The 12536-nt window shown below is 43.9% G+C and overlaps 1 protein-coding gene across 2 annotated transcripts in view; it reads left to right on the top strand.

The window, feature by feature from the left end:
• Positions 1 to 12536, top strand: part of LOC138521761 (E3 ubiquitin-protein ligase TRIM17-like) — an 870777-nt gene that overhangs the window by 604308 nt on the left and 253933 nt on the right. For both annotated transcript variants that reach the window (XM_069634825.1, XM_069634826.1), the window contains one exon: positions 10271 to 10392. In XM_069634825.1, coding sequence (XP_069490926.1) covers positions 10271 to 10392 — 122 coding nt within the window. The remainder of the gene's footprint in view (positions 1 to 10270; positions 10393 to 12536) is intronic.

Below are 12536 nucleotides of genomic sequence, written 5' to 3'. Positions count from 1 at the left end.
GACACAGTTCAGCTGATGAAAGTATTCGAGAAATGGGATCACCGCCTCTGGACGCTTTCACAACCAAGGAAAACAAGAAATGCGAGCAATTCGCAAGCAGATGGCCTCAGGAGGGTTCTATGGGGGAGGCATTCTCCTTCCCATGAACGGACATGTTCCTTTATGCTTTTCCTCCGTTTCCCCTCATACGGAGGACAGTACAGTGGATACGCAGATACAGTTGCCGGGTAATTCTAGTGGCACCGTACTGGCTGCGGCAACTGTGGTTTTCCGACCTGCTTCACCTGTCGCTGGAACATCCAATAGCGTTTCCGAGAGTCCCGAACCTACTGTCCCGGGACAAAGGCACGGTGTGGCACCACGACCCGGACAGTCTCAAGCTTGCAGCCTGGCTCCTGACTTTTCGGAGTTCGGTGCTTTAGACGTTTCGGAGGATTGTCAAAAAATTCTGCAGGCGGCTCGAGCCCCTTCTACCAACAAATCTTACACCTATAAGTGGCGGAGGTTCTGTGAATGGTGTCGAGGACAACAAGGCTCACAACCGTTGAACAAGTTCTACCTTACCTGCTTCTCTTGGCGGAGAGGGGTTTATCTTTCACATCGATAAAGGTTCACCTGGCGGCCATCTCGAGGTTCACGAGGAAGAGACAGTCGTCTCCTCTATTCAGCAACAGACTTGTGAAACACTTCATGAGGGGTTTATTTCAAACTTTTCCCCCGGTAAAACGTTTCCCACCAACTTGGAGTCTGAACATAGTGTTGGCAGGCTTAATGAAACCACCCTTTGAGCCTATGGCCACGGCGGACATGAAATTCATATCGTGGAAGTTGGCATTCTTAATTGCTATCACATCAGCTAGGAGAATCTCGGAACGGCAAGCGTTGGTCGTAGACCCGCCATACTTAAGATTCTTTAAAGACAAGGTGGTCCTGGCAACTAATCCTACGTTCGTCCCAAAAGTTCCGACAGTGTATCACAAACACTCGTCCATTGTTCTCCCTACGTTCTTCGCGACCCCATCATCGGCAGCAGAAAAAGCTCTTCATACCTTGGACGTTAAGAGGGCCCTGAAATTTTATCTACATCGTACACAGGAACTCAGGTCTACTTGACAACTGTTCATCGCATATGGTCCGTCGACGAGGGGAAAAGCAATCTCTAAGCAAGGATTGGCTTAATGGGTCTCATCGATGATTGCGTTTTGCCACTCCAAGGCCGGAAGGCCGCTGCAAGGGCATCCTGAGCCCATTCTACAAGATCAACGTCCTCCTCAGCAGCATTATGGGCAGGAATTCCGCTAACGGACATATGCCAGGCTGCGGCATGGTCAGTGCCCCACACGTTTACCCACCACTACTGCCTTGCCAGGCAGCATGCGGACGAGGTGCAGATGGGAAGAGCAGTCCTGCGTCATCTGTTTCAGTAAGGTAAGCTCCACACTGGGGAGAGTTTGGTTTTTCTACCTTTTGATGACAGTATGCTTTATGAGGGTACGGTTATATGTGTAAACTTGTTCCTAGTGTACATATGCATTGTGTATTATGGTGAGGGTATATTACATTACATTCTCACCGCCGCTTTCAGGTGTTACTGCTATAAAATCTATTCTAAGCATGTGAATCCATGAAAGATCCAATGCTGGAGAAGGGAATAGTTTCTTACCTGTAACTCCATTTCTCCAGCATTGGTATCTTTCATGGATTCACATGCGCCCGCCAGCCTCCCCGGAATGCAATGTATTTGCTTGATAAGTTTAACCCTTCCTACTTTGGAGGGGCCAAATCTGAAGGGGAGCCGCGGGGGCGGGCCTCTTATACTGGGACGGCCTACGGTGCATGCGTAGGCGGGTCCTAAAAGGACATAGATAGGACACAAAAGTGTTGGAAGTTTTCCTATAGGAAAAGGCTATATATGTGTACCGAGGGGTTCCAGTCTGACGACGGGGAATATTCTAAGCATGTGAATCCATGAAAGATACCAATGCTGGAGAAATGGAGTTCCCTTCCTCATTTAGACCTAGTTGGTGAGTGTCCAGTCTGTGTAGCCAACTGGCTTCTTTTTGTATTTTGTATGAGACTCCTCAGGACATTAGATGATTCTTTTACCACATCTAGAATCCACCATGTGTTGTCATCCACTGTGTGTTGGTGCTCAATATAATGGTTAACCAAGGGTGCTGAGAGAGTCTTGCACCGTATTTTGGGTTTTTGTTCACAGATCCTTGTATTCACTGGTCTGGCCTTTTGGCCCACATATCTCAGTCCACAGGGGCATTCAATGCAGTATATCCCCTGCTTAGTTTTTCAATTGGTTAGGTTGAATAGTGTCCACGTCCGGCAGACACTGTTAAACTGCTTCATTTTCTTTGGAAACTGGCACGCTGTACAGTCCACACATGTATAATGTCCAGTGGTGGCTCTGAGGTCCCATAGTCATGTGCGTGGTTCAGGTTTAGAGAATTTAGAGTGTACCAACGTATTGTGCACATTTCTTGCACGTCTAAAGGCATACCTTGGAATTGGCTCGTCGGGTAGGCTTAATCTAGCTAGTGGCCAATATTTGGAAATTAATTTCTTGACCTGGAATGTGTGTAGGCCATAGGTGATGACACGTCATCCCTTGTTCCCTCTATGCTAGGCTGTCAGCGATTTTTGGAGTTAGTAGAGCATCTCTATCAGTAAATCTTGCTCTTTTTTTTAGATCTGTTGATAAGTTTTTTCAGATAGCCCCTTTGTGTTAACTTTGAATTTAAGTCACTCGCATGATTGTAAAAATCTGCCAATTATGCGCCGTTCCTCAGAATTCGGAGGTATTGGCCATACAGTAAGTTCTCTTGAAGGTGACAAGGGTGGTCGCTTGAAAAGTGCAAAAGAGTGTTTCTGTCACTTGGTTTCCTGAACAAATTACGTTTAAGAGTACCAGATTCGTATTGAATTCAGAGGTCCAAAAAATGTACCTCCGTTTTACTGAATTCTATAGTAAATTCATGTCAACATTGTTTAACCACAGTAAAAACAATTTAAAGTCTGTCTCTGTACCATCCCATATGAACAGAATGTCATCAATATACCTTTTCCAGTTTGAAATCTGACTTTGGAAAGGATGTTAGTTGTTTCAAAATTGCTAGGCTCGGGGCAAAAGCTGCACCCATGGCGGTACCCTTGATTTGGAGATAAAATTGTCCATTGAATTCAAAGTAGTTCTTGCATAAGGCCAGAGTCATGAGCTTGATAATGCAATGATCCGGCACTCGGTCCTGCCGATCATCATCACCACTTGAACCGACCCTGGTGGATTCTCCAGCCCTGACCATCAGCTGCTGCATTGATTCGAACCTGCACATCCAGTTGCCAGCGTCTTCTCCGTCTACTCGACCGGCGCAACAACCCTGGTGGCCCTCAGAGATCTGTATTTACTCAAGCCCTTCATCAAACCGATCCCACAAAATGGCACATCTAGTCACCGGCCTCTTCGAACTGATATTCAAACTAACTCTGGTGGCCCCCATGATCCAATCGTCTCCAAGCATAGCCTGCGAACAGCAAAAAGTGCTGTTGACACATGTTCGACAACGCTGCCAGCCCGGGGCATCGCAACTGCTGCAATGGAACAGCCTTGAAGCGCACAGCACCAAACAGCCTGGTTCGTCATAGTAGAAGAAACTGCGGGCCCATAACAGCCCTCTTGCTACATTTTGTGCTCTAGTGACAGTTTAGATCACTGGCACACCTTTTCCTCAAAGAATATTCTTTTTAAAAGAACATCGTGGTCATTGAAATTGCCTTTCATCCCTGTATTCTCACACAGAGTGCTGCACTCTCTCTTTTCTGCACATTTTCTGTTCTTCCCACAGGGGTGGGTTTTTGTACAGGTTTTCTATTTAGTTTTCTTGCAGATGGTATGTTCAATTAAAGTATACATATTTTTATAGAACCTTGATTAGAAATCCCCTTTATTTCGAGCTGTGATACTTTTCTGTTTTAGTCACTACTGAAGCACATTCACACCTCTCTTGCGAGTATAGCCTTCTGTGAGGAGCCAGGAATGAGACTCTGACACAAGGGATTCATGGTTTTGGTCAAATACTTTTATTAAAATAAAAGTGGGTGGGGAAATACCTCTCTTGACCTGCTCTAAGAGGTGTTTCCCTACCTAAAACCAAAACTAAGGGTCTGTCAATGTCAGAATGTCCAAAGCAAAATTGTCTCATGTCCAAAGTACTATTCTGGCCCTGACATTCTAACAAAATAAACTCTTAAGGTGAAAAGGCCAATGTCTTTGGCCTTCAGTGGTTTATAAATGTTCAAAAAGGAAAATGCGTAACTCCAACGCAAACGTTCCACAAGGATAGATTTCCTTATTCCAGAGGGTGGTTCCTTTCCCCTAGATTTCTCTTCCCTTTGTTGTATATTCATAGATTACAGTTCCTTGGATTTCTCTTATTCCACAATACAACTGATACACAAAACAACTTGACTCTTTGTCTTTATCTTTTTGGATACATGATGTATTCCCCTGCAAGGTCTTTACTCCTCTTCTCTTTGGTTCACACAGCCTTTTGCTGGCCCTGATACACCCCTCTCAGGACCGCTTTAGGTGATGTATTTCTTATACACTGTTCAGTTTGTCCTTGCAAGGTGTGTTTCCCTACCAGGACATTCTTATGTGAACACACTTGTAATTGCCTGTTATACTCTCCTGCCAGTGCGTTCTTTAATGCACACACTTGCAACTGCCTGAAATACTCTCATGCCAGGGATTTCTTAACACACACTTGCAACTGCCTGCTATACTCTCCTGCGAGGGGTTTCTTAAATACGCACCTTTGCAGCTTTACTTTGCCGGGCTCTCCTCCCAGGGCTTTTCTCATGTGGGCTCTGCACACATTTCCAAACGTCATATCTTCTTGTATTTGCTTTATCTAATACTGTATCTGCCTGGTATAGTATCCTGCCAGGGCTTTCTTTATGTGTCTTTGCGTATACTCACAGACTTGAATGTCTCTTACTTTTCTACTGGCTTCTTCTTTTTTAAGCACTTTATTTGCTTTTTTCACAGTTATTCACATTTGGCATGGTAGCCAGTACTCCGCAGTGTCCCTGGTTCCCTTTCAGGGACTCAACGGCTCTTGCTGGTGTACTGCCTTCTTTCCACAGCATGCTGGTGGCGGAAGTTCGGCGTCTCTTCTCGTCTCGCCGCCTTCATTCCTCGACTTCTTGTTCTCTCGCGGCTCCTCTGTTTGGCTCGTTTGCTCTGCGTCCAGCTTCAATGCAGTAAATTGTTATTTCTCGTGGACAGCCTTCCTTGTCTTCCTCTGTGAGCAGGATGGCTCTGCGGCACTCTCCGCAGCCTCACAGTCTCTCGGTCTGATCTGAGAGAAGCAGCCTTCTCCCTCCAGCAGCACTCTCTGGTCAGCTGTGGCCTCTGTTTAAATCTCCCGGTTACAGGTATGCGCTCACAACAACTAGAGCGCAGCCTGTACTCTTGGTCTTTTCTGATCTGTATTACTTTGCTCCTCGTCTCAGTATCCATGTGGTTATGGGAATGGTGGTCCATTCTTGGTGCTTTAAATAAAAAGCCTGGGTAAGTGTTCTTTAAGGACAAGTCATCCCTGAATGACTTGCGGGTAGAGTCTGAAAAGGTGTTTTCATGAGACTTCCATACAGATCTTGTGATAAGGTCTTCAGTATTCTTCCTAGATGGATGAGGGTAGGTGTAACAATATGCAATTAAGGTGTTGAGTATGGCTAGAGTATCCTCAAGAGAGGAAGGGGAACACCATGCCTTGTCCGATAATGCCCTGCTACTCCCCCGGAGGTTGTCTCCCCACATTTGATCCTCCCTCATATAGCCGCTCCCAGGGTCAGGATCAGGTAGCAGCTGCCGTCCTCTGGCCACATGGGGAGAGATCACTGCCGGGAAAGGAGTGATGACACCATCAGATTCATTGCACTTCCCTCGGCCCTTGTTACCACAAAAGGCGGAGGAGGTATATCTCTTGACTGTGCCTGTTTTACCTTTATGATATGTATCACTGGCGATTTGTAGAAGTCTGAAGGCTGAGTAGGTGGTTTATTCACTACTCACCCCTAAACTCCTGCAGAGCAGAGGTAATTTCATCACAACCGGCCCAAGGCTGGCTGCTGAGCTTCGGCTCCCGACAATTACCTCAGAGCAGGCGTGGCGACCCACTAAATTTAGTTCATTAGGCACCACAAACACTGTGTCCATTATAAAATATTTCTTTTTATTTACAAATTACTCTAAATTCACTGCCCAACATACCATTGGAAAAGTCCATCACACTGCAGTCATGTCATTTACATCTGCCTCATTCAAACGGCATAAAACGAATCCTTGGGCCTCATTACGAGTTTGGAGGTAGCCATGCCGTTTTCACCTGCCTGGCTAACTCCAAACTCGGGTCCGGGTCCCGAAAAATGGGAATACCGGGCCATTCTGACCTTTGCGGGCCTGGTAATTCCCATTCGCGGGTCCCGGACCTGGTACGTCCCCATTCCCATTTGAGCGCCCATAGGACTCAATGGGAATGGGGAGGATGGTAACAACGGTCCCGTTAATAGCTGGGCCGTTGCTACCAACCGGTACTGCTCGTGGGTGCCGCACTGCATGTCTGGTCTGACCAGGTGTGCAGAGCAGCCCCCGCAAACAGAACTCGTAAACTTGCGACGAGGTAACAACGGCGCCGGTAGCACTACCAGCCCCGTTGTTGCCTTAGCACAACACTTATAATGAGGCCCATTATATATCAAACTTCATTCATTTTATATAGATACATTGTAACAAAGGTGGATACAGGGCCAATTTTCCACAAAGTCATTTCATAAAGCTTAATTACAACACCATCTATCTTGCAGGACCCACATGTTTCAACATTTTGTGCCGATTCTATTCAGTGGCACCGATTTCTTCAGGGTCCATAAACACCACATACATTAATTATCTCTAATGATATGTATGCCATGTGAAGTTACTTCATTGAAATACATTTACTGAAATCAACATTGATATAATGAATGCCAGATTGATGGCCTGCAAGTTAATCTAGTCAAAGGGATCTAAATGATCACTGCACCCCCGAAAATACTGCATTCGGAAAATACTGCATTCGGAAATTCAGAATGCAAAAATGCAGGTGTGCATTGATCACTTATAGATATGTGCGATTGTAGAATGACGCAATCCCTGCCCCTGAAATCGTTATACCGCACAATGTGAGCGCGGGACACCCCCACAACCCCTGATCCCCTTGTGCGATATAATGGGGCATTATCGTCTTCTGCAGTAAACGAGCATGCAGGGCTTTTTTCTCTGTATTTTCGCATGATACCTAGTCAAAGTACATAGCAACAGTGAGATTCTTCATCTGTTTGCTTGTCTGTGGGAGACACAGAAAAACGTATGCTAGAAAAAACTTATGTTTATAAAGAAGGTGCTTTCAGCTTAACTATTAATTCTTGATGCTGTTTTTAGCAGGTTAGAAACATTTCTGACTACTTTTTATCCTCATGCTCGGAAATCTGATCTCGTTTTAAAATTATTGCTGAGTTTTGCAAAGCCAGTCTATTTCATCCCTCTAAAAATGACTTCTCTGGTCCATCATTTGAACATTTCAAACAGGGAGTAAAACTTACTTTTTAGTGGAATTTTAGTAAGAATCAGATAAAGAGTACATTACAATTACACATTAATATTCATAAAGATGACTCCAAGATCAGGCAATAAATGTCAGATTAAGTGAAGAGTGAGAAACCTTTATAGCAGAAACCTATTCAAGTTAATTTTAAAGACAGGAAACATATAAGGTCTTTCGTATATATTTATGTAGGCTGTTTCAGATTTGAATGCCTTCCATTTCCAAAGATGTTCCGCCAAGGCAGTATCCATTGATGATGGCAAGCTTAATCTTAAAATCAGTATTTGAACGCAAATATTTTACAAGTGTTAGAAAGATCACAAGGTCAGACAGAGCCATTAAGCATTTTCCAAATAAAATTTGAGCTAAGGATTGTATTTACAGTCCGATTGGCCACTTGTTAAGGGTCTTATGAAAAGGTTTTAAACAAACCGATTTATTTAAGCCAACTATGATTCTGATGCTTCTATTTTAAATCGGTTGAAGGTAGCCAGTGATTTCTTAGGATGGTTGGGCACAGTATTGTGTGTGGTACAGAGCCACAACCTTAATCAGAAGTGAAGATGCTGAAGTGTACAGATATTAGAGTTATAACATAGAAATGGGATCACCTGGGCCTCAAATGTAAGATTACTGTCAAAGAGGACACTCGGATGACATGTGGATATTGTCTGTATGGGAGCTTTGCCAAGAGTGGAAGACCATGAGAAAGAAAGGTTATACAAACCAGAAGCACCTAGCATCGGGGGCCTCTGCCTTATCACTGCGTAGACAAATGCGGGTATTGTCTGTCCTTCGACTGCTGCAGTCTTTTTGGCAGCCTCCTATCTAGCTGAGATAATTTCTGTCACTGTGGAGAGCCACCATCTTCTGGGTGTCATCAACATATAACTGACACTACAGGCCACGGTCCAAATTTATCTGAGCCTTGCGAACATGTAGGTGTTAAAAAGAAGTGGGTAAGAGCCGAGCCATGGGAAACTCGCAGGTCAGAAGTAGAGAGACAGAAAAAAATGATATAGTTGGATTGACTGATCTTGGCCTGTGAAGAAAGGAGTCCAAGTCAGCACCATCCCTCTACTGCTCATATTCTCATTCAGGTGTTCAAGTAGTTTGCCATGGTCTGCGTTGTCAAGCACCGTTGACAGGTCCAAAAGAATTATGGTGGCAGGCCAGCCACGGTCAGTCCAATTCAGTAGGTTCTCCCTGATCTATGACTTCTTTACTTAGCGTACTATTAATACTGAATGCCGATTGGGCATCGGAGAAAGCGTTTTAGACTCTAGGTAGTGCTGAAGCTGTACAGTATCTTCAGCTTCCATGGTATTTCCAATAAAAGTTACTAAGTGTCATTATCCGGGAGACGAGGTGGGGAAAACACTGTTTCCAACACTTTTTCTGATTCATATCATTTTTGTGAATTTGTTAGGCAAAGTTTGGAAGTGGGCACACATACCATGTTCACCTCCCTTTCCTGCTTTGCCAGACAAATGCGGCTGCAGCTACCTTCATAGCATTGCCGCTGGATTTGCATGAATTCCTGAAATTACCAATTTAAAAAAGCAGGCAGATTCCATAGAACCCGTTGTAGATACATCCCACAATCATGAATTGTGGGAGGCATGTACACTTTTCAACCGATATAGTGTAAAAATGAAGAGTAAAGGCAATTTAGCCTAAGTTTTCCATCACATAGTGGAAAAGTAAGAGTAAAAGTAAAACATTGCATGAATGGGATCTTTTACATTTAGGTGCAAACGGAAGTGGTCTCCCCAATGCAATTTATGTTTTAATTAAATATGACCCCCTATGTGGAAATAGGTCGAAAGGGAGCAAGCATCTAATTATTTTTTTTATACCAAGGATCGTACTATGGCTCTCTGAAGGCACGCATTAATTATTGAAGGCAGATCTTCAGTCAGTAGATTTTCCACGGTACCCAGTCAATTTAGCAAAAATAATTCTGAGTGGTACATTTCTCCAAAGACCATAAAACCGAAAAACACAGAAAATATTAAATATAATAGGGCAGTGGTATAAAGGGTAGAAATGAGTCTGCGTGGGGTTGGGGTGGCGTTATAAGGGTAGAAAATGAAGGGATTGGGGGGGGCGCCCACATTTAAAAATGTTGGTCAGGATGAAATGTACAACTCTGAATTGTCCATCAGTAAAATCACATGTAACCTTTTCCACAAGCGGTTTGGGAGGTAGAGTGGGGGAATTTACTATTATTTTCCTCCAGCTATGATAGATTGGTAGATTGCATAAGGCAAAATTAATTGCACATAATGGTTGAAAATTGTGTTGGGTAAAATGTTCCTCTGAGAATTGTTTTTGTTTTGTTTGTTTTGGTTTCTTAAATTAGTGGTTGATAGACTCTTCATTGTTGGGTTTCGTTGGCTGAAGGAGCTGCAAGGCATGTTATCAGTGACACATTATGCTCTTTTTAATTGTTGGGTGATTCTGAACACATGGCCAACTGCCAGCCCCTCTAAACTCCTTAAATGGAGGGATGTTCTAAAGTGAAGTGGGAGTTTTGTGTGAAGAGCAGAAAATATATTTGTACTAATTTTCAATGTATGATTCAGACAATGCTTTGTTTTGTTACCCAGGTGTGAAAACATTATGTGTGAGAAGCCTAAGATGATTTGCCCTGAAATCAAAAAGTACATCTGCCATTTTCCGCCTCGCACACCATTTGTTGAAGAGTTGACGGATGATAGAACTAGCAAAGGTATATGCCCAGCATGAAAACACTTTTCTTCTTGACATTGCTGCCGAATAAGAAATGAACTCAATAGAAAATCATCACATAGTTTTTGCTAACAAAGTATTCCTGACCCTTTCTGCTAACAAAGTATTCCTGACCCTTTCTGAATTATAGCTTATTCCCATTTAGCTGTCCAATTTCTTTTGGGATTTCAACTCCAGGAAGTGGACGTGATTGGAGCATGGTGCGGCAGCAGCAATTTGTAGGATAAAAAGAGAAGGTGCTGAAATACAAGCACAGGCATTTCTCTGCATGCTTCTGGCTTCACCCGCAAATGCTTTTCTTCACATGGAAGCGGCGCAGCATTGGCAAACAGTTGAACCAGGCTTTCTGATGCTCTTCAAGTTTGTACGCTTTTTATTTCTTCTTTCCGCCTGGGATCTGGAGATCAGGGTTTGGATAGGCATTTTCTGTGAAAGGGTCTTTCTGGAATAGCACCTGCTTAGATTTGTTTGCAGTGGCTGGGCCCTAATCATTGCTGGTCTTCTATTTGCCCTGAGAGGCAATGTCTGCTCACTTTCTTCAAGGCTTTGTCATTGGAAAGAGGTTGTCAAACGGATCCTTCCTAAAACATTCAGGAATGTTGTCACCAGCAAGAGGGAAAGTAAATTACCTTTGTTTTGTAGAGCAACCTGGCAAGGAAATTAATTATTTAAGACTTATCAAACCAGTGGGGGTTCTCTGAACTCTCTTGATACCAGCCATTGAGCTGAGAATCTGCTGCAACCTAAATCTGGGCAGAATTGTATACCAGAAAGAAATTAAGCAAGAACCACTTGTAGGTATTGGTGACTCTCAAGAAGTCTACTAAGTCTCCTACTCAGGCCCTCCAGTAGAGTGTTCTTTTTTGTGAGACCAGATGTACTGTACACGCCTTCCACCAGCAGAGAGGCGACTAAGCCCCATAGTCCACAGAGGCTCTCTTGTAATACAAGCTTCTGCTCTCTGCCACTAACATTCCAGGGGATCATGGACCTGATGGCTTTGAGTGTAATGGTGGTCCCCTACTCCAGTCCCTACAGCGCAAGACACATCTACAGCTGGAGTCAATAAAGACATCCTAATTCAATCAGCATATCCTGAAACGTGTCAGAGAAGACTTCAAATAATGATAATGATGTGTTTATCTATCGCTTTCACCAACGTGTTTTACAGAGAACATATTTACATACAATACTCATTTATCAACCTCTGAAGGATGAAAGGCTGAACTGGCCTTGCCGGGATTCGAACCTGCGACCTGTAGATCACCCTCAGATCGCAGCAGCAAGCGTTCAACCCGCTGATCTATCTTACCAGCCACAAAGAGTGGTGGGCGATGCAGAACAGGATTTTATTTTACCAGCAAGACATGCCATTTATTTTTTTACATGCAATAAGATGGTCATGTTCTACCTAAAGAAACAGGGTGAAACAAAGTCCCCCGCCCCCAGTTCTATCAGCTGTTAAAGCTATTCAGAGATGTCCCTGTTAAAAACAGTGTGTTTCGAGTACGCACACACCGGGAAGGGGCCCTACATTTTAGGGCAAACAGTATGAGCATACTCACACAAGCCCACAATGAGTGGTAATTTTCTCATTTGGTTCAGTAACAAATCGTTTTTTCTATGGGGATGTCCAAACATGGACCTCTTTGCAGCTTAGGACAACAGGAGGTGTCCCTAATACACATCTTTGATGGGAGAGCGAATTGGACTCACTTAGGGACACCTTCTTCCTTTCACGGGTGGATGAGATCCTCCATCCTCCATTGAAGCACATTGTGTATAGGCGCTACATAAATAAACCATCATATCATAACATATCATATCATCTGTTCCCTCCTCTTCCTGTGGTTGCAAAAGTACTTTCCAAATTGGAACGCAGTCCAAACTGTCAATGACCTTGGTAGCCCCATATGGCCTGCAGTGTACCAGTAATAGAACATTCTGGGTCTTTCACTGGAACCTCCAGTATCACTTTTCGCAGAAAGCGATCATCTGACTTAGCAGGTGGAGTGGTGCACAACCCATCCTCCCAATCGATGTCCTATGTATGTTGGACCCAGAAAATTAAACAGATGGTCACCTGGGCCTCTAAAGCGATCATTTGGAGATCCTAAAACCAGC

Source organism: Ambystoma mexicanum, chromosome 13 (genome assembly GCF_040938575.1).
Source record: "Ambystoma mexicanum isolate Mex_15411 chromosome 13, UKY_AmexF1_1, whole genome shotgun sequence".
Classification (NCBI taxonomy): Eukaryota; Metazoa; Chordata; class Amphibia; order Caudata; family Ambystomatidae; genus Ambystoma; species Ambystoma mexicanum.
This window is presented reverse-complemented; position numbering and strand designations above follow the sequence as displayed.